This window comes from Saimiri boliviensis, chromosome 14 (assembly GCF_048565385.1).
Source record: "Saimiri boliviensis isolate mSaiBol1 chromosome 14, mSaiBol1.pri, whole genome shotgun sequence".
NCBI classification, from domain to species: domain Eukaryota; kingdom Metazoa; phylum Chordata; class Mammalia; order Primates; family Cebidae; genus Saimiri; species Saimiri boliviensis.
Genome location: NC_133462.1, coordinates 60,043,478 through 60,066,927, shown reverse-complemented (window position 1 = coordinate 60,066,927; position 23,450 = coordinate 60,043,478). Strand labels below are relative to the sequence as shown.

At 38.7% G+C, this 23,450-nt stretch overlaps 1 protein-coding gene across 2 annotated transcripts in view; it reads right to left on the bottom strand.

The window, feature by feature from the left end:
- CR1 (complement C3b/C4b receptor 1 (Knops blood group)) overlaps positions 1 to 23,450 on the bottom strand; it is a 158,346-nt gene that overhangs the window by 34,799 nt on the left and 100,097 nt on the right. For both annotated transcript variants that reach the window (XM_074385115.1, XM_074385113.1), the window contains 7 exons: positions 23,276 to 23,375; positions 20,003 to 20,088; positions 8,017 to 8,415; positions 5,084 to 5,260; positions 4,890 to 4,992; positions 3,206 to 3,291; positions 839 to 1,057 (listed from right to left, as the gene is read on the bottom strand). In XM_074385115.1, coding sequence (XP_074241216.1) covers positions 839 to 1,057; positions 3,206 to 3,291; positions 4,890 to 4,992; positions 5,084 to 5,260; positions 8,017 to 8,415; positions 20,003 to 20,088; positions 23,276 to 23,375 — 1,170 coding nt within the window. The remainder of the gene's footprint in view (positions 1 to 838; positions 1,058 to 3,205; positions 3,292 to 4,889; positions 4,993 to 5,083; positions 5,261 to 8,016; positions 8,416 to 20,002; positions 20,089 to 23,275; positions 23,376 to 23,450) is intronic.

Here is a 23,450-nt window from a genome sequence, read left to right as displayed (position 1 = left end):
AAAAATTCAGTAAGAAGCTTTGGCAGACATGGGAAAGATCCTATTTAATTTTTACATTTTTTAGGAAGCCAGAAAGAATGTCTTGCCAAGGTTTCCACCTTTGTTGTTTGAGTTCCTTGTACTTTAGGCCATCAAAACTCCAGTAAGAGGCTGAAAAGCATGGGCGGGGAATTTGAGACAGTTCCTGGTGGAAGGAGCCACCGATTTTCTAGGTCAGATTTCTAAGCCAGCCATTTCAGTAAGGAGATTCACAGGCTTCTGTTTTTAATACCTATAATTCTTTTTTTTTTTTTTTTTTTTTTTTTGAGACGGAGTTTCGCTCTTGTTACCCAGGCTGGAGTGCAATGGTGCGATCTTGGCTCACCGCAACCTCCGCCTCCTGGGTTCAGGCAATTCTCCTGCCTTAGCCTCCTGAGTAGCTGGGATTACAGGCACGCGCCACCATGCCCAGCTATTTTTTTTGGATTTTTTTTTTAGTAGAGACGGGGTTTCACCATGTTGACCAGGATGGTCTCGATCTCTTGACCTCGTGATCCACCCGCCTTGGCATCCCAAAGTGCTGGGATTACAGGCTTGAGCCACCGCACCCAGCCAATACCTATAATTCTAATGAAGAACTTTCCCACCACTCACCACTTCCCTCCCTTTTCACCAGCCCTTTTAGCTGCAAAGGTCTTCAGGATCTTACGTGCTGGCCTACCTTAGAATGATTTATCATTGGTTTGGCATTCCACTGTGGCAAATGCACAAATATATACCACCCTGTAATTATGGAAATATGGAGGGCCTGGGTTAGATATTCTGAACCCATTTTGGATATGGAGAAATGAACACTAACCCAGACTTCTACAGTGAGGAGCAGGGCTGCTCCAAACCCCATTCCCTTGAGGGTCACTTGTGCATCGGATGGTGCTCTCCCCAACGAGGTCAAAGGTCTTCCTGCTGTCTGGGTGGGGGTCGCATGTGTAATTTACTGCTTTTCCAAAGGGAAAGACTTCCAGAGGTTTTCCTGTGTGTCTCCCGTTAGGTATATCTGGAGGACTTGGACAAAAGATTTCTGGAAAAAAGGCAAAAGCTCTTAAGTTTCATCCAGGAGTTTCACCAGAGGTATTCTGCAATTATAAGGTGCTATGATTGTTTTTATTTAAAATATGCTAAGGAGATGACAGTAGACATTAGGACTTCTAAGATTTGGATTAAATGAGATGTCAATGAAAGTGTATTGTGAAGTATAAAAGAGATTTGTCTATCCTGAATCTTTCAGATAGTAACAGTTCCTGGACAATAGAAACTTTACAACTTTAATGAAATATCAAAACATTTGAAGAATAAAAACAACCACTTTGAAGGGTAATTCATTCACTTAGTCAACATATATTAACTGAGCACATATCCTGTGTCAGCTACTCATCAGGATCCTGGGGACACAGTGCTGATGAAGGAGCCTACATTCTTGTGAAATATTTCTCAAGTGTATATATGTGTGCTAACCACCTTAAATAGGCAAAAGATTTCACTGATTACTTATTGATATTGATCATAAATCTCAGTGATAACAATAGCACTGTCACAGTGAATTAAAATTTAGTTAGGCCATTACAAAAAACTCCAAATGGATTCAGATTGCTTTGCTTTTTAAAATATCTAGGTCTGTTGATGACTTATTTTCTCTTTACCTTCTGGGTCAGGTTTCCAGTTGTTACTCCTTTCTAGCATCTGCTGATTTGTTTAGAACAGTCTCTTCCTCATTCTAGTTGGTGTTTTTCATTAGAATTGGAATTTGGGAGAAGCTACTTCAACTAGCAAAGGTTGTGAAAAATAAGAGAAAGCTTGAGTAGTCCAATCAATAACTGAGCTTTCATGGCAGGAGAATAGACACTTGTCATGTTGCTTCAAGGAGCACTGGATTTCTTAGACAGCAAGAATCTCTATATAAATTATGGTCTTTTAAAATTTTACTCTAAAAAGCACTGTAAGATGTCAAAGTAGATTTCTAACAACATAAACATTTCAGTAAAATTTCATGGGTTTTTTTTTTTTTTTTTTTTTTTTGAGACAGAGTCTTGTTCTGTCACCAGGCTGGAGTGCAGTGGGGCAATCTCGGTGCACTGCAATCTCTGCCTCTGGGTTCAAGCGATTCTTCCGCCTCAGCCTACCAAGTAGCTGGAACTATTGGTGCGTGCCACCACACCTGGCTAATTTTTGTATTTTTAGTAGAGACGGGGTTTCATCATGGCCAAGATGGTCTCGATCTCTTGACCTTGTGACGCCCACCTTGGCTTTTTAAAGAAACATGTTTTCCAATCTTTAGAATCAAGAAATGAAGCAAAGTTCTCTCTTCTACTGGGGAAATTATAAATGGGTAGACTAGGTGAAATCAGCAGTCTACACATTTAGACTGCTAAATGTGATTACTGAACACATGACTCTCATTTTTAAAAAACTGAATTATTATTTATGAATCTCTCAGCATAAATTATTTAGGTGCATGTTTTGAGAATTTAAGGAGTCTCAAACTGCTCACCCTGTCTAATGTTATTTTCCACTTTTCCCTCATTCCTCATTACTTTAATCTATTATCTCTGTAGCGTTTAATTAATCTATTTTTTTCTTGTCCTTCTCCCCACCTGAGTAAAAACAACATGGGGACAGGAATTTCACTCATCTTGTTCATTGCTATAACTCCAGTGGCTAGACAAACGTGAGGCACAAAGTATGTGATCGATAATTGATCGAATAAAGGCATGTTTAATATTTGTGTATTAGTGAATAGATACAAAAATTGTGGACTGACTGCACCTTGATAGGAAAACAAAATGAAAAAGAAGGAAGGAAAGAGAGGTAGGGAGGGAGGGGAAGGGGAGAGAAGGAGGGAAGAAAGAACTAAAGGAAAGAAGAGAAAAAATGGAGAGAAAGAAAGCAAATTGTTAAAGCTTCACATTATCTAATCTCTCCTGACCTAGAAGCACACTACCATAGGATTTATCACAATAGAACACAGGATACTAAGGGCAGAGACAGATCAGATGGTTCCAAAGACAAGCGATGTACACATTAACTCACAACACACATTATTAAAATAAGCAATTTTCAAATCAATAATTCAGACTAGAAAATTGAAGAACCACATTAGAGGAAGCCATGGGTCAAATACCGAAGAGATAAAGGGGAGACATTGGCCTGAAATGTTACTCCTATTACTCACGTTCACACACTGGAACACTGCTATTCCAAAGGCTTTCCATTCCAACCAAGACACAATAACTAGCAGAGCTGCCTTTTAATTGAAATCTAAAGAAGAAAATAGTAGTGAATAGTGGGCCAAGAGGCCAGTTAGTTTGCAATCTAAGGCCCTGCCCCAAATTTCAGGATTTTGAGGATCTGAGACCAGGAGGTGGCAGAGTTACAGAAGCTACATTATTCTTGAAAAATCACAGCATCCAGAAGGGAGCAATATAGAATGGCAAAATGCAGTAGCTTGGTCACATGACAGTCCTGCTTGAATTGAAGAAGGTGGTCATGACATAGGCACCATCCCCTTGACCCTGGACCCAGGCTTGGAGTTTCACTGATTACTCCATGATAACCTGATAAATCACTCATTGTCATTATTAGAAGCCCAGTCCTTAATGCAACGCCTTCCTGACTCTGACCCGGAAACAGCAAGTAAAACAGCTTCCAGTTTGGACTGGAAAAGTGGGAACTAGCTGGTGAGAGAACAGAAATGGTCCTTTTGTCTCCACATCTGTGGTGGAATGAGGAAGGCTTACAATGGCAGTTTGGGCTCCTGAAGAGTAAGCCTGAATATTCTAGGGTCAAAAAGAAAGAAGAGATGACATGACTTTTGTATGCAATCATCGAAAATTCTCAATGTCCTGATGCCCTCCTAAATCTTACTGGGTGCTGGCATTTGGAGGCTGCCAAGATCCTGTGGAACATTTTGGGATCAGGTGCTTTGTTGCCCATGCTGGTCAGCTATCATGTAGAGATGCACACCCTGTGAGGACCACTAGTTGGACATAAACGAGTTAATGACCTTGCCGGAAATATTAACAGCAGCCATCAGGACCCCATCTCAGAGCCCAAAGCCCATGACTTGCCAGATGATATATGACTGAATTTTTTTAAAATGCATGTTCAGTCCTATTACAAATTTCACCATTGATAGTTTAAACAATTTACTGGAATGATTCTTAAATGATTCTAGCTATTTAGAATAAGTGTTTTGTTACTTGCAATTTTTTCTGAAACTCTCTAAATTATTCATATCTTTTTTGGTTTGGAAAATAGAATTTTTTTTTTTTTTTTTTTTGAGACGGAGTTTCGCTCTTGTTACCCAGGCTGGAGTGCAATGGCGCGATCTTGGCTCACCGCAACCTCTGCCTCCTGGGTTCAGGCAATTCTCCTGCCTCAGCCTCCTGAGTAGCTGGAATTACAGGCACGTGCCACCATGCCCAGCTAATTTTTTGTATTTTTAGTAGAGACGGGATTTCACCATATTGACCAGGAAGGTCTCGATCTCTTGACCTCGTGATCCACCCGCCTTAGCCTCCCAAAGTGCTGGGATTACAGGCTTGAGCCACCGCGCCCGGCCGGAAAATAGAATTTTTTAACTTAATGTGCTACCTACATATTCATAACAAGTAGTTATACTTGTCCTTGAACTTTCCAGTTAATATTGGCCCACTTTTCTCTTCATATCTCATGATGTTAGTTCTATATGTTTCTTTCTTCCTATATATACTTTCAAAAGTTCATGACTTTGAGTGTGTGTGTGTGTGTGTGTGTGTGTGTGTGTCTTTTTTTAAAAACTACACCAATCTCCCCTTTTTTGGACTAATTCCTAGCCCAATTTCAATGTCCAGCAGATCAGGCAAGCTTATACTCACCCTTCATCACAAACAAAGTCCACTTTTGCTCCAAGCTGGAGATTAAATGGAAGTAGTACATGGCCATTAGGAAATTGGCCCAGGAAGTCATCGCAGGATTTCACTGGAGAAAAAGAAAAACAAACAGAAATAACTGGCTTGTGGAGAATAAAGACACAGGCTAAAAATATCAAGCCAGGTAAGAGTCTAGGCACCTTCACATCTGGGGACTGCAGGGCTCCAATCTCCCTGGGGTGTACAGCGCAGGGAAGGAGCCCCTCTGAGGTCATAGCCAGGTTCACAGCTGTAGAACACTTCCTGGCCAGGCCAAAAGTTGTCCTTGTCCCTTTGGGTACGCTCACCATGCAGGATATCTGGAGGCGGCTGACATACTGGGGGAGAGAGAAACGAAGTCCTGCTAATTGTGTCAAAATAACTTTTTCTTCACACTGATAAACTGGCCAAGGGAATAATAATTATAAGTCTATATATAATAAAAAGGTACAATAAAAGCCTTATTATACTGATAAACTAAAGACGCAGAGCAAGGAAGATGTCTCGCCATCAGTCATAGAACCGACACTTGCAGAACTGTGACCAAAACGGAGGTATCCCCAATTCATTGTTTTTCATCTAAAAAGTATGCACCTAAGATTTCACAATGGACAGTTCCTTCTAGAATGCTTCCAATTACTATTCACCCAGTACAAAATTAGGAGGAATGATGGATTTTTACATCTTCACACTTCCTTTCTAGAAGGACGTCAACAATTTAGTCTTGCATTTTAGGCAATAGAGCAGTGCCCATGCACATGTCTCATCTGCTAGGTCCCTCCATCCCCTATCACACTGGTGCAACAAACAAGGTCCATACACCTATTCTCATCTCCTTTCATGTCTCTCTTAGCAGCCACCTGACATAGGGTGTTAGAGAACGATGGGTCTCCTCTCTTCATGCTATGTAGCAAGGTGCTGCCTAGTCATTCATTTCACTGCAGTGAGAAGGTTGGCAACTGTTGAACAAAATCTAAAAGACCTACTGTCACCATAATAAGGATGTATATTTCACGCAACATATTATAATGACGTCTCTGGTTGTCTTTTAATCTAGTTCATCTGAACTCAGGAAATCAGAACACATTCGGGTCTCAACTAAATTATATAAAACTGTTATAAAATGGAAAAGATAATTTCAGTTGGGCTTTGAGTAGATCAGTTCCCTTTTCTGGACTTCAGCTTTCTCAAGCATCAAATAGGGGATTGGACTAGAAAAATTACTTCTTTAAGGAGTTCGTAAATACTCTGATGCTGTAATGTCAGTTTTCAGGGCTCATCACCCAGTGTTTCCCTTGACTACTCAATGCCTGGTGATATAATATTGAGGTGGTGTGTTTGTTAAATTTATGTTGGCCCCTGGCCTCACACTTCTGCACTGTCTTTTGACTGCTAGCAATGGAGGCCTTAAAACTCCAATCCTTTGTCTTCCTTGATAGGTGGGCTGTGGTTAGGTTCTGTCAACTGGAGGCATATATGCCAAATAAAAAGGCAGGATGATGGCAGAATCTGTTCTACTTCTAGAGGTGGCTCAGGCAGTGACAGTATAGATGGCTTCAGTGAGCAGCCACAGCTTCAATTCTAGCAATGCCAACGACTTTTGCTCCAGCAATATCAGCTACATTCTGGCAGCAGTGGTGGCTCCTGCAGCATTAGCAGCTTTCAGGAAGACACCTGCTCAGTGGCAGGAGCTGACCATTTCAGCATCAGTACAGGCTCCTGTGTTTTAGACTGGAAGCCACAGTAGCTCCCTGATCTCTGGTAAATCTACCTTGTTCCTATTGCTTTTCCTGCCCTTCTAACATCTTTCTGACCTATTAGCTGTGATATGGTTTGGCTCTGTGTCCCCTCCCAAATCTCATGTCAAATTGTAATTCCCAGTGTTGGAGGAGGAGCCTGGCGGGAGGTGACTGGGTCATGGAGGTGATTTCTAATGGTTTAGCATCATCACCCTAGTGCTGTCTTGTGATAGAGTTCTATTGAGATCTGCTTGTTTAAAAGTGTACAGCACCTCCCTATTTGCTCTCTCTCTCTCTCCTGCCAGGCATATGAAGATATGCCTGCTTCCCTTCTGCCTTCTACCATGATTGTAAGTTTCCTGAGGAGTCCCCAGCCATGCCTACTGTACAGCCTGCAGAACAGTGAGTCAATTAAACCTTTTTTGTTTATAAATTACCTAGTCTCAGGTAGTTCTTTATAGCAATGTGAGAACAGACTAATATCACCTGCATGAAATCCCTCACTCCTTGAAAGTATCTAGAGTAAGTTTTGATTTCCTGACTGGATGCTGATTAGCAAAGCCAAGGCTCTGGAGTCAGGCAGACTTGCATTCCAGTCTTCAGTCTGGAAGTTAGTATCTTAGAAAGTTATCTGACCTCTCTAAGGTACAACTTCTCTGCCAAACATAAAGGCTGGGCATGGTGGCTCATGCCTATAATCCCAGAACTTTGGGAGGCTGAGGTGAGTGGGTCACTTGAGCACAAGTGTTTCAGACAAGCTTGGGCAACATGGTGAGACTCCATCTCTACAAAAAATATAAAAAATTTAATCAGGCCTGGTGGCATGCCCATGTAGTCCCATCTGCTTGGGAGACTCAGGCTGGAAAATTACTTGAGCCAGGGAGGTGGCAGTTGCAGTAAGCCACGATCTGACGTCTGCAGTCCAACTTCAGTAACAGATTAAGAATTCTCAAGCAAACAAAACAGACAAACATAGAAAAACTGGTAACTACCTAATAACTTTGTTTTAAGAATTAAAATTCACACTGTCTGGTATCTGACCAGAAAACTCACTCATTTCCTATAAGCAATTATTATATTTAAAGGTAATTGATAGATCTGTTTATAAGAACCCCAAAGAAACATCACATTCCTTGCCCAAGTTTAGCTTTGCTTCTCGATTTCAGCACATGTGCGCGTGCACACACACACACGCACATATACACACATCTTCTGAATTTCATGTTCACTACCTAGAAAATGTGCTCCCCAACCCTGCTGACCACACATCCCTCCCCTTGAACAAATACTAATCTCCTGATCCAGCAGCAACTCATGTCATTTGCAGAGCCCTTCTAGGCCTCAGTCAGACTCACCCCTGGAGCAGCTTGGTAACTCTGGTTTCCACTTGTTCAGTGGCTGGCACTGCACACGGGGGGATCCTTTCATGACAAAGCCAGGCTGACACCTGAACTCAGCAACTTCATTTAAGGAAAATAAGCTTCTGTTGTCAGATACTATTATTCCATTTTCAACATTTGGAGGTGTGCATTTGTTAGGTATAATGCACTGAGGGGCCGGGCCGCTCCAGATGCCCACTTGATCGTCTTTGGTGGTGCAATATATGGAGGGCTCACCCACGAGCTCAAACACATTTCTCCCTCTGCTTCCAGGATTGCAGCGGTAGGTCACCACCGATCCATAGTGAAAATCCTCTCTGTTGATGCTAATGAAATCACCATTGGCAATGGTCGGGGGTAGCCCACAGGGAATTACTGGGAAAAGAAACAACAGGTTAAATAATAGTCAATTTAAATAATGAGTAACAAAAATTCACCAGTCACTAAACTGTAACTATTTTTACATTTATTATTTGCTTTTAAGTTTTGCTAACATGTAGGTACATTTTTACAAAATTGTAACTTCAGTGGGCATAATGTTATGTGTCCTGCCTTTCTTACTTATATTATTTCCTATAATATTTGCATGCATTTATTAACTCAATCTATATTCTTTTTAAGTAGCCCTTTGATCATAGTATTATAGAGTTTATATAGTTTTCTCCTACTCTTTTTCATTTGCTTTCTTAATGTCCATTTTTGTTATTAACTGAGGTTAGCTTTTATAGAGAAGTAAAATATAAAAACCTTTGTTAAAAGACAAATTATAAGGGAAGAGTGAAAACAGAAATATACACAGCATGAAAAAGAATTGAAACATTTTTTATGAATATGATAATATTTGTAAAACTGTAAACTACTGGGGATTAATATTTTGAAAATCTAAATGATATAAATGGAAATATAAATTGCCGATATTCATTCAAAAAGATGTAAAAAGCTAGAATTGTCCAAAAAATATGTAAGCATGGAAAAAAGTCAAAGATAAGTTCTAGCAAACTTTCAAGTAGCCTGTACTTCCAAATAATATTTCAATGTCTCACAAATACAAAAGATATAAAAGTTAACAACTCATTTAATCAAATCTAAGTCTGATATCATAACAAGATATTTGTGTAAAAGTGATCATATATTAGTCCACAAAAACCCCTAAATACATGTTAAATATACAGACTAAAGACATAGAAGAATAAAGCCCAGCATGTTTAAGTGAAGTCCTACAATGAGAGGAGAGATATAACAGAGCATAAGCAACATTTGAAGAAGTAGTAACTGAGAATTTTCTATGATTAATGCAAGACATCATTAAATTACAGATCCAAAAAGCTAGGTGGCAGATCCAAGATGGCCGAATAGGAGCAGCTCTGGAGTGCAGTTCCCAAGGAGAGCAATGCAGAGGGTGAGTTATCACTGCATTTCCAAACGAGATACCAGGTGCATCTCAATGGGACTGTTTGCAAAGTGAGTGTACCCTAAGAAGGGTAAGCCAAGGCAAGGTAGGGTGCTGCCTCACCCAGGAAGTGCAGTCCCTGGAGGACCCCCCTCCCTACCCAATCAAGAGCAAAATCCCACTCACAATTGCTACAAAGAGAATAAAATACCTAGGAATACAACTAACAAAGATGTAAAGGACCTCTTCAAGGAGAACTACAAACCACTGCTCAAGGAAATAAGAGAGAACACAAACAGATGGAAAAACATTCCATGCTCATGGTTAGGAAGAATCATTATTGTGAAAATGGCCATACTGTCCAAAGTAATTTATAGATTCAATGCTATCCCTATCAAGCTACCAATGACCTTCACAGAACTGGAAAAAACCATCTTAAACTTCATATGGAACCGAAACAGAGCCTGCTTGGCCAAGGCAATCCTAAGCAAAAAGAACAAAGCTGGAGGCGTCTCACTACCTGACTTCAAACTATACTACAAGTCTACAGTAATCAAAACAGCATGGTACTGGTACAAAAACAGAGATATAGACCAATGGAACAGAACAGAGGCCTTGGAAGTAATGCCGCACATCTACAACCATCTGATCTTTGACTAACCTGACAAAAACAAGCAACGGGGAAAGGATTCTCTGTTTACTAAATGGTGTTGGGAAAACTGGCTAACCATGTGCAGAAAGCAGAAACTGGACCCCTTCCTCACACCTTACACTAAAATTAACTCCAGATGGATTAAAGACTTAAACATAAGACCTAACGCCATAAAAATCCTAGAAGAAAACCTAGGCAAAACCATTCAGGACATAGGCAGAGGAAGAGAGTTCATGACTAAAACACCAAAAGCATTGGCAACAAAAGCCAAAATGGGCAAATGGAATCTGATTAAACTCCAGAGCTTCTGTACAGCAAAAGAAACAATCATTTGAGTGAACCAGCAACCAACAGAATGGGAAAAGTTTTTTGTAATCTACCCATCTGACAAAGGGCTTAATATTCAGAATCTACAAAGAACTAAAACAGATTTACAAGAAAAAAACAAACTCATTCAAAAGTGGGCAAAGAATATGAGCAGACACTTTTCAAAACAAGACATATATGAGGCCAACAAACATATGAAAAAATGCTCATCATAACTGGTCATTAGAGAAATGCAAATAAAAACCACATTGAGATACCATCTCATGCCGTTTGGAATGGTGATCATTAAAAAATCTGGAGACAACACATGCTGGAGAGGATGTGGAGAAATAGAAACACTTTGACACTGTTGGTGGGAGTGTAAATTAGATTAGCCCTTGTGGAAGACAGTTTGGTGATTCCTCAAGGATCTAGAAATAGAAATTCCATTTGACCCAGCAATCCCATTACTGGGCATATACCCAAATGATTATAAATCACCCTATTATAAAGGCATATGCACATGTATTTTCACTGTGGCACTGTTTACAATAGCAAAGACCTGGAACCAACCCAAATGCCCATTGATGATAGACTGGACAAGGAAACTGTGGCACATATACACCATGGAATACTATGCAGCCATAAAAAATGATGAGTTTGTGTCCTTTGCAGGGTCATGGATGAATCTAGAAACCATCATTCTCAGCAAACTGATACTAAGAACAGAAAATCAAATATGGAATGTTCTCACTCACAGGCAGGTGTTGAACAATGAGAACAAGTGGACACAGGGAGGGGAGCATCACACACGGGTATGTTGGCAGTGGGGTAGGGGAGGGGCAGTGGGGTTGGGAAGGTTGGGGAGAGATAAGATAGGGAGAAATGCCTGATGTGGGTGATGAGGGGATGGAGGCAGCAAACCACCTTGCCATATATGTAGCTATGCAACAATCCTGCATGATCTACACATGTACCCCATAACCTAAGGCACAATTTAAAAAGAAAGTTATACAGTCCTGTCGCAGTGGCTCATGCCTGTAATCCCAGCACTTTGGGTGACCAAGGTGGGCAGATCACCTGACGTCAGGCGTTTGAGACCAGCCTGGCCAATGTGGCAAAACACCCTCTCTACTAAAAATTCCAAAATTAGCCCAGCATGTTGGTGCAGGCCTGTAATCCCAGTTACTCAGATGGCTGAGGTGGGAGGATTGCTTGAATCTGGGAGGTGAAGGTTGCAGGAAGAAAGACTGAATAAAACAACAAAACCTTACTATATAATGTTTATAAAATACAAGCTTTAAATGTAAGACAAGGACTGAAAGTAAAAGATTTAAAACATACATAATATAAATACAAGAAAGAAAGCTGATATAGCTATATTAATGTACAAAGTAGATTTTAAGGCAAGAATTAGTATGAGAGGTAGAGAGAGAATTTCAGTATGAGAAAATAGTCAATTCAACAGAAAGATAGAATAGACCAAAAATTTCATACGTTTAATAACATGTTTAAAATTCATGATATAAAAATTGCTAGAACAAAGATGAAGACAGACAAATTCATAGCTATGGTTGGGAATTGTAATGGGTTGAATAACCACTGTCCTCCTTAAAAAATATCTGTGTCCTGCCCTCTGAAACCTGTGAACGTGACCCAATTTGGAGAGTCTTTGTAGATACAATCAAGTTAATGATCTTGAGCTGAGACCCTCCTGGATTGCCAGGGTGGCCTCTAAGTCCGTGTCCAGTGTCTTTATAGGAGACAGAAGAGCAAAGGAAACACACAGAGGAGAAGGCAATGAAGATGGAGGCAGAGAAGAAATGATGCATCTACAAGCCAGGGAACATCACAGACGGCAGCAGCCACTGGAAGGAAGCCCGGAGACAGGCACAGAACAGCTTCCGGATGGAACCAATCCTGTCGGCATCTTAACTGTGGGTTCTGGCCTCCAAACTCTTAAGAGAGTAAGTTTCTCTTGTTTGAAGCCACCAAGTTTGTGGTCATTTGTTACAGCAGCTCTGAGAAACTAATACAGATATTTTACACATGCCTTCGAATAACTGAGAGAACAAGTGAAAAAGACTGTTCTAAATCATTTTCCTAAATGACATTTCTAGAAAGTGAAACAAAATAACTGTACATTCTTTTCAAGTGCATACATAACAGTTTACCAAAATCATCTATTTTCTAGGCCATAAACCATGCTTCAAATGATTAAATTAATAAAAGAATGACTAGAAAATATCTAAATATTTAGAAATTAAGCAATGTCCTTCTAAATAGCATATGGGTCAAAGAAGACATTAAAAGGGAAATTAAAAAACTTTTATGTACCGTGATAATAAAAATATAAAGATTGTGGAAAGTAAATAAAACAGTTATAGAGAAAAAATTATAGGTTAAATGTATATCTTAGAAAAATAAAGGTTGAAAACAAATTATCTAATCAATATCAAGAAATTAGGAGTGTAGGAACGAACACACAAGCTTAAAGAAAGTAGAAGAAAGATAATAAAGCAGAAATTAATAAAAAAGAAAATAGCCATACATTAAAGAACAAAACAAGAAAAAGTCATTTATTTGAAAAGTTTAGTAAAATTGATAAAGCCCCAGTTAAACGAATCAAGGAAAAAGAAGCAAAAAGATATTACCAATATTGGAAATTAATTAACATGGGGGTATCACTACAGAACTTACAGACATCCAAAGGTAATAATGAGGATTTAATAAACAGCATTATGCTGATAACATAGAAAATTTAAATAAAATGAGTAAATTCCTTGGAAAATATAACTTACCCAAACTAATTCAATAAAATATATAATAATTAATAGTTTTATAGCTGTTAAAGAAACTAAATCAGTAATTTAAAACTGAATAACAACAACAACAACAACAAAACCCCTCAGGTGCAGATTGCTTCCCTGCTGAATTTTTCCAAACATAAAAGGAAAAATAATATTAATGTTACACAAATTATTCCAGAGACTAGAAAAGCATAAATAATTTTTAACACATTTTATGAGGCCAACATAATCTTGTTTCCCAAACCTAATAAGGACAATTAAAAGAAAAGCAAATTATAACCCAAGATCTCTTGAGAACATAAATGCAAATTTTCTAAGCAAAATATTAGGAAATTGAATCAAGCAATATTTTCAAGAGATGATACAATGATCAAAGTGAGGTTTACCTTGACTGATTTTGAATATTAAATCAATGTTACAGTGTTGCATTAAAAATATGAGCAATCCTGCACACACACATAGACATACACACACAAACACACCTCACACATAGGATAATCATCTGCAACACATCACAAGCAACATAGGTTGATTTTAGGAGTTCAGAGTTTGTTCGCCTTTTAAAGATCAATCAATGTAATATATTACATTAACAGAGTGAAAGAGAAACATGATAATTTCAATACATGCGGAGTGATAAATTAGAATGAACATTTATGATAAATCTTTTAGCAATTAGAAATAAAGGGGAGTTTCCTTAATCTAATAAAGGTTATCATACAAAAAACTGTAGCATATATCATGATTTATGACTATTAAAAGCCTTGTATCATCTCTTTTATCCAATATTGTACTGAAGGTTCTAGCCAATGCAATAAAGTAAGAAAAATAAACAAAAGACATAAGAAAGAAAAAGATTTAAAAACTTTGCCAGATTCATAGATGACATAATTATGCAGCAAATTCAGAAGAATATACAGACAAACTATTCAATTTATAAGTAAATTTAACAAAACTGCTGGAGCTGGGATGAAACAGGTACATATCTAAGAAGTAAATAATTAGAGAATCAAATTTTAAAAATAATACATAGGAATAAAGATAATGAAAGATGGACATGACTTCTATAAGTTAACAAATATTATTAAAAGAAATTAAAGACTTCAAAAATGGGAGGATATATCATATTCATAAATTTAAACTTCAAAACTGTAAATTTGTTAATGGCCACAAATTGATCTACTGAATCAATAGAAACTCAATACAAATTCAAGAAGGATTCTTTTTGTGGAAATTGACAACTGATTCTAAATTTTATATGGTAATGCAAAGGGCCAAGAATCACCAAGTAAATCTTGAAGAAGTACTACATAGTTAAAAGATATATGCCAGCCAGGTGTGGTGGCTCATGTGTGTAATACCTGCACTTTGGGAGGCCGAGGCAGGCAGATTATGAGGTCAGGAGCTCAAGACCAGCCTGGCCAACATGGTAAAACCCCATCTCTACTAAAAATACAAAAATTAGACAGGTGTGGTGGCGCACACCTGTAGTCCCAGCTACTCAGGACGTTGAGGTAGGAGAATCGCTTGAACCTGGGAGGTGGTGGTTGCCATGAGCTGAGATTGGCCACTGCACTCCAGCCTTGGTGACAGAGCAAGACTCCATCTCAAAACAAAACAAACAAAAAAAGCCGGGTGCAGTGGCTCACCCCTGTAATCCCAGCACTTTTAGAGGCCAAGGCAAGTGGATCATGAGGTCAGGATTTCAAAACCAGCCTAGCCAACATGGTGAAACCCTGTCTCCACTAAAGATACAAAAATTAGCTGGGCCCAGTGGTGGGTGCCTGTAATCCCAGCTACTTTGGAGGCTGAGGCAGGAGAATTGCTTGCATCCAGGAGGCAGAGGTTGCAGAGAGCCAAGATAGCACCACTGCATTCCAGCCTGCGTGACAGAGCAAGCCTCCATAAAAATAAATAAATAAATAAATAAATAAATATATCTATATATGTATATATAGATATGCCAAAAGATATAAAATCTTAATGTAATGCTATAGTAATTAACATCTTAATGTAATGCTATAGTTTATTTGCCATTATAATATGGAAAAAAACAACAACAACTAATGTATGGCAAATAAACCAATGGAATAGAACTTCTCTGGAATGAGATCCACATATAAGGTCACCAGACTTATGGGCATGGTGCTATTGCATTGCAGTATGCAAGGAATAGTCTTTTTAATAAAAGTTATTAGATCAATTGCCTATCCATAAGAAGTAGTCCCCTCTGTCACCTGGGCTGCAGTGCAGTGGCACCATCATAACTCACCGCAGCCTTGAACCCCTGCGCTCAAGGGATCCTCCGACCTCATCCTCCCAAGTAGCTGGGACTACAGGCATGTGCCACACTGAGCCCAGCTAATTTTATTTTATTTTTGTAGAGACAGGGTCTCGCTTTGTTGCCCAGGCTGGTCTCGAACTCTTGGCTTCAAGCAGTCCTCATGCCTTGGCCTCCCAAAGTGCTGGAATTATAGATGTGAGCCACCTCTCCTGGCTCAATTGCTTAAGTAGAATAAAAAAAGCAGTAACTGAAAAAAAAATCCATAAATTGATTATTATTAAAATGCAGAACTTCCTCAACAAAAGACATCATTAAGAAGGGAAAAGAAAAACCATAGTCTGAAAGAAAATATTTGTGTTATATTTATTAGAAAATATGAGAATATTTAAAGAATTCCTACAAAACAGTAAAGCAATAGACAAACTAGTAAATAATAAGCAAAAGTTTGGAATAGGCACTTCACAAACATATGAAAAGGTACTCAAGATAATCAGTGAAATCCAATATAATAATAAAAAAGACCTAACAATCCGTGCAGCAACAAAAGTGACTCTTCCAAATGTAACACTGAGCAGAAGCTGGACACAAAAGAGTACCTATTTTTTTATTCCTTTAATATAAAATTTAGGAAGCAGCAAAACTATTAGTGTTATAAATCAGAATAATGGTTACTTTGGGAAGATAAGTGGGAAAGAGTATCGGGAAGGCTTCTGGGTTGTTGATGTTCTGTATCTTTTTTTTTTTTTTTTTTTTTTTTTTTTTTTTTTTTTTTTTTTTTTTGAGACGAAGTTTCGCTCTTGTTACCCAGGCTGGAGTGCAATGGCGTGATCTCGGTTCACCACAACCTCCACCTCCTGGGTTCAGGCAATTCTCCTGCCTCAGCATTCTGAGTAGCTGGGATTACAGGCACGCACCACCATGCCAGCTAATTTTTTTCGTATTTTTAGTAGAGACGGGGTTTATCCATGTTGACCAGGATGGTCTCGATCTCTCGACCTCGTGATCCACCCACCTCGGCCTCCCAAAGTGCTGGGATTACAGGCTTGAGCCACCGCGCCCGGCGATGTTCTATATCTTAATCTGAGTGCCATGTACATGGATGCATTTACTTTGTAAAAATTCACTGAACTGCCTAATTCAGATTGGTGCACTTTACTATATATATGTTATACTTATGCAAAAAATCTACATGGTATAGAAAAATAGTTGGAGAAAAAAAAGACCTCCCAACAAAGTAAACTCCAGGCCATAGGGTGTTTCAAGCATTTAAAGAAGAAATAATACCAATCTTACATAAACCCTTCCAAGGAAACAAATACATGAAACACTACCAGCTGGCTTTATAAGACTGTCATAAGTTTGATACTTTATGACAGTCTTATAAAGCCAGCTGGTAGTATTTCATAACGTCCTTAAAATCTCATAAGGACATTACAAGAAAGAAAATTACAGTCTAATCTCTAAAATAGGAATGGGATGATGAAAGTGTTCTGTAATTAATTAGCGGTCCTGGTTGCCTAATGTTTTAGTCTATTTGGGCTGCTATAACAAAACACTATAAACTGGTTTTATAGTATTGTACACAACATAAATTTATTTCTCATAGTTGTGGAGGCTGGGGAGTTCACAACCAATGTTCTGGCAGAGTCAGCATTTCCTCCCTGGCAGGAGGAGCAAAGGAGCTCTTCTGGGCCTTTTTTATTAGGACGCTAATCCCATTTGTGAGGGCCCTGCTCTCATGACCTAATCACCTTCCAAAGGCCTCGCCTCCTCATGTTATAACCTTATGGGTAAGGATTTCAGCATATGGGTTTGGGGTAGACGCAAAGATTCAGACCACAACACATAAATTTGTGAATATACTAAACACCACCGAATTGTGTAATTTAAAAAAAGCAACTTTTATGATGCATGAATTGTACTTTAATAGAAACATCCAAAATGTATTATAAAAGCATATTTGCCATATATAAAAGTGAAACTCCATCTCAAAAAAAAGTGATTAAATATTACGACCAAGTTGATTTATTTTAAGAATGTAAACTTAAAATTCAAAATCATTTGCCTTTCAAAAATGTACTCAAAACAATTTGTTACATTAACAGAAAAAAGAGAAACAGATGTGGTTACACTGATATATGTAACTAAAGTGTTTGATAACCTTTAACATGATTCAAAGACCAAAAATTTTTAATAATGAAGAATATATGAGAATGTCCTTAATTTAAAAATGGTTATCTACAAAAAGCCTACAGTAAACACCAGATTAACGGTGAAATGTTTTCATCTTTCTCTTTGAGATGTGGAACAAGTCAAGGATGGCATCTCTTGCTACCAAAGTTCAATGTTATACTGGTGGTCCTAGCCAGTGTGGTAAAGAAGAAAGGAAAAGGAAGGAAGGGAGGGAGGGAGGGAGGGAGGGAGGCAGAAAGGAAGGAGGGAAGGAAACAAAGAGAAGACCAAGAGTTAAATACAATTATAATTATCTGGTGGTTTGGTAAAGTGTCAACCAGGCTAATCTGGAATTAAGTTTTCCAAACTAGTCTGGAATTAAGTTTTCTCTGTATGGTGCTGGACTAGGGTTACAGCATGAGAAATTAGCCTGATATTTGACAGGTAGAAGTTAAACAACAGCCGTTCCACTTTGAAAGTCATCCTTGGATAGAGTTGGTGAGGCACAGTGCAGGAGTGGAGGGTTCAGAGGATAGACCTTTTACCTGAGGCTTGAGAAATGTATTCACATGGGAAGTTTCAGCATCCTCTGTGACAGCTCATTCTCTGAAGACTGGGAATGATAGTGGGAAATGTTGCCATTGAACTGGGTTCTCTGAATTCTCTTGGGGATTGAAGGACCTCAGGGTGGCAGAGTCCAGGTGGCAGCACTTAATTGTCACAGACAATGGGGATTCTCGTAATGGGTATTAGAGTTGAAACAGCAATCAGAATGATTTGACTGAAGAGAACTTTGTTACTGGCTAATTGATCATGGAGTCTCTAAAACCGAAGTAGATGAATAGCCGACTAAAGTGTTATTTGATTTGTATGAGTAGAAGAGATTTAGGTCAAGTGAATAGAATTCTGACTTGAATCATTCATTGCAAAAGAAGTTCATTGTACATCAACAATTCCTAGACTTGAATAGTTTATAGACTCAGAGCAGCATGAATGGATGGGAGACTGGATCCTTTTGAGGAAGCACCATGCTACACAGTCGAAAGCATGTGTTGTAAATCTTCCCCTAGCCTTCGCCAAGAAGACTTCAAGCCATTTACTAGCGTTTGGATATAGAGAGTTTACAGAACTAGAAACAGAGAATATAGGTATAGGTATAGGTATGAGTATAGGTTTAGGTGTATTATTTTGTTTGTTTTCTCTATTTTACTAATAATATTTTCTCATATCTCCAAGAAAATTCATACTTATTACACATTTCAAATAAGATGAAAGTTTCCCAATTTGTTTTACAAAATAGCAAAACTATTTCTTAAACTGGATAAACAGCAATAAATATGTGACCAGTGTCATTCATAAACTTAGATTCTGAAGGTCATAAACTTTATAGTAAAAGTAACAACATTTTTAAATAAGAAGAAAAGAAAAGAAGTCTCCAAGTTATCCAAAGAGAACAGTAAGATGTTATACACTGTATTTCTCTCAGCCTCAGCCTGGCCCTCCAGGGCCAGGTGTACTATTTTTTAATAAAATGAGATCTTGCTATACATGCCACTCATCTGATTCTTTTTCCGCATAAAACACATTTCTTTCTAGCCATTAAGTACTTCTTTATGCATTTTTATGGCTGAATAAGATGCCAGTGTATGGATATACTTTTTTTATTCTGCAAAGCTATTTCATGTTTCTTAGGGAATTCTTTATAGTGATCACTTTGAACACACCTTTCTTTCTAGTAGATCATTTCCAAACCATAGTTTAAAATATTTAGGTTACTCTAACATTTTAACTAATATAAATAATGCTATTTAACTAATATAAATAATGAAAAGTTTACACCAAACTGCTTTAAGAAGTTTGTGTTTATTTCCTAAGTATCAATTCTAAGAAGCAGGTTAAAATACACGCCCACTTCTGAGGTTTGCAGTGTATGGTGCCTTTCAAGAGGACGTGTTGATCTCGTGGTACATGGGAGTCCAGGTTCTTCTGAAGCTTCACTAACCTTGAAGAGCATCAGTTTTAAAAATCTTTACTGATTTTCCAAGCAGGATGATTATTATACTGGAGGTGGCAGAACCAACATAATTTCAAATTTATTGAAGTAAAATTAAGTATGAAGGCTTTTATGTACTTAAGCCCCCAGAATTAGAAAAGACACATCCCAGGATAAGGAAGAACTTAAGGGAAGAGTTACCAGGAACCCCACGGGAATATTCGAGAACATTACAGCTGTCTTCAGCTATATGAAGGACAAATTGCACAGAAGGAATTCGGTTAAGATTTTTATTATTCCAGAGAAAAATTAGAATGGATTGGTAAAAGAAATAGGAAGGGATATTTCAACTCACTGTCACAAATAGGTGCTTTATTATCCCAAATGACAGTATTGCCTGAGATGATGCATGTGGCAGATGAGGAACCAATGAGTCGGTATCTAGAGGAAAAGAATGAGGAATGTTAGGTTCTAAAGAGGTCAGATCAACTTCCCCCTGAAATCACTACTTCCAGAGATTGCACTCTTGTAGAATTCAGAGGAACATTTTCCTCTTGTCAAAGAACTGTCTTTTACCTACCCAAATTTCACATTCTTCTTGGGACTTTTTGATTTTCTTTTCCATGTCTTCTCAGTTGGATAAGCTGTCTTTTCTTTATTATGACACATTTTTATATAAATCAAAGATGAATTACAGTTTTTCCTATAAGTTTCATTTTTTAAAAAAAGATTACACAAGCTTCTTGAGAGCAGGGAAGCTGTCATATATATACTGATGTATGTGTGCATGTAGTCCTGTTGCATGTCTTTCTATGCTTTGCAAGTATTAATGTATGGATGCATAGATGGGCTTTTATCAGTAAGTTTCATCAAAGTAGGCATTTCACAGTGCCTCATGCCTATAATCCCAGCACTTTGGGAGGCTGAGGCAGGAGGATTGCTTGAGCTCAGGAGTTCAAGGCCAGCCTGGGTAACATAGTGAGACCCTATCTCTACAAAAAATATATTTAAAAAGCAAGGCATGATGGCACATTCCTGTAGTCCTAGCTACTCAGGAGGCCGAGGCAGGAAGATCACTTGAGCTGGGAGGCTGAGGCTACAGTGATCATTGATCATGCCACTGCACTCCAGCCTGGACAACAAAGCAAGACCTTGTGTCAAAAAAAAAAAAAAAAAAGAAAGAAAGAAAGAAAGAAAAAGAGAGACAGGCAGAAAGAAAAGAAAAAGAAAGAAAGAAAGAGACAAAGATAGAAAGGAAAGAAGGAAAGAAAGAGAAAGAAGAAAATGATTCATAACTAGAACCAAAGGAAATCTAAGCTGACCAAAAAGAATTGAACACTTATTTTGTATTTGAAATGTTAAAGTCAGCAATTCTCAATTAGTATGTGTCAAACTGTTCAAAGTGTGCCATGCATTTGGAAGAATTCATGACATTTGCTTTACTTCACCTGAGATTCTCTGTTGTGATGGATGGTTGGGTATAACTGGCCACAGTGAGGGTTGGATCAAACTTGGTAGTACTACACATGAAGGAAGGAAGCAATGTCAAATAACAGTCATGGTTATAGGTAGAGCTGAGAACTTTGCTTTATGAATATGTAGGAAAACCTGGCCGCATAAAGCTTTATTCAAGCAACAAAACAGTGCCAGATGGAGATCACATGAATAGCGAGAGAACAGTGAGTGTTTTTGAAGACACTTGACACGCTGTTAACATTATAATAGTGATTATGTTGTGATTATTAATGACTTCAATATCATTTTTACTTTTTTGTTATTATTTTTGAGATGGAGTTTCACTCTCGTCACCCAGGCTGGAGTGCAATGGCACGAGATCAGCTTATTGCAACTTCCACCTCCCAGGTTCAAGCAATTCTCCTGCCTCAGCCTCCCAAGTTGCTGGGATTACAGGCACATGTCACCACGCCCGGTTAATTTTTGTATTTTCAGTAAAGACAGGGTTTCACCGTGTTGATCAGGTTGGTCTTGAACTCCTAACCTCAGGTGATCTGCCTGTCTCCCCCTCCCAAAGTGCTGGGATTACAGGCATGAGCCACCACACTGGCCTCATTTTGCTTTCTAACACTTCCTAGTATAACACCAAAATGAAAGCATTCTCAGTTGCACTGCCAACAGAAATACATACAAGGATGGAGGATATGAAAAAATGAAGTGAAGAAGGGCTGCAATCCTATACGTGTACCCGCTTCTGCCTGTTTTTCTTAGGAACAAGGGATCCTGGAGCCTCCTCTGGCTTTTGACCTCACTGAGGTTATTTCTCAAAATGTTCTTTTGATTTTCTAATCATGGGGGTGGGGATAGGAATGGTGAAGCAGGTTCAAACTGAGGTTGGCATCTTTTCCTCCATACTATTGTTCAGTGTTGCAGTACTGAACATATTAAATATGAGTCAAAAGATAACTTTATGTTCACTGATCAAGGGGAACAGATAAAAGAATATTTTAATTTATTGAACTTGTCTGCCAAAGTAGATTACAAAATTGAACAAATAATGGTTTGAACTTTTCTCATTCAGGATGTTTATGAGGAAGTAAGGCAGAGAGATAAAACCTATGATACTTATTTTAAAGGGAGCCAGGGACTTTCATATTCATTTGAACAGATTGAAGCCTTTACATCCTACCCTATCTTTTTCAATCTCCTGGGGAAAAGAGAGTTGTGGGTTCATAAAGTTAAGCCATAGTTCAGGAGAAGCCATGATCATTTCATCACCAGAAACCACATATGGCATATGGATAACTATGTCTAGACTTTTGGGAGTCTTCTCCCCAGGGCCCAGAGTGGGACAGTGTTCCCCTCACCCCTGAAATATATAGACATCCTAATCCCTAGTTCCTGTTAGTGTGACCTTATTTGGAAATATGGTCTTTGCAGAGGCAGTCAAGTTCAGATGAGGTTGTTAGTGTGGTCCCTAATCCAATCTGACTGATGTCCTTACTGAAAGAGAGAACTTGGGACACAGACACGCACAGACAGGCGAACAGCACGTGCAGACACAGACTCAGAGGGAAGACGGCCATGTGAGGACAGAGACAGGAATTGGAGTTCTGCTGCCACACGCCAAGGAAGGCCTGGGGCTCCTGAAGCTGACAAAGCAAAGAGGGATCCATCTCTACAGGTTTTGTAGCGAGCATGGCTCTGCCAACACCTTGATTTTGGACTTCCAGGCTCCAAAACAGAACTTCAAAAACTTCATCTGTATTAAGCTGCCGGGTTTGGAGTACTCGGTTACAGCAGTCCTAGCAAACTACTTGTGCTATGACCATTAAGATTTCTCTCACACAGCTGCTCAATGGCCTGCTCTTTCTTCCAGCCCTGGGTTAGGGTTGTTTGTGTGCTTTGCCTGTAATCTTCCCCCATGTTCTTCCTTCCCACCCAATGAATGCCACCCTTTTCATATATGCACTGCCTTGGTTTCCAGCAAGGATACGGATGATTTCCCCCAATCTTGTCATGCCTTTGTTCATTTCAGTTAGGAGCTAAACATTTGTGTTCAACCCTTTGAAGAGAAGATGTTAATAGCTTAGTTGTCCTTTCTGAGATGTGACTAGAAGGCAGTATGGCTGTCCTAGAACTCTTGAACCAAGAGATGTTGCTGCCAACTCACCCTTTATTACAAGAATAATTAATTTGGGATCCAAATTTAATGTCTTTGATCACATGCACCATGCCATTCACAGGTTCTGAAGGATTACGACATGATCTACCTACAGGAAGAAACAGAATTTTGGAGCCAAGTAGAGTAAACTGAAATATTTGTTTTAGTATATAAGGCCTCAACC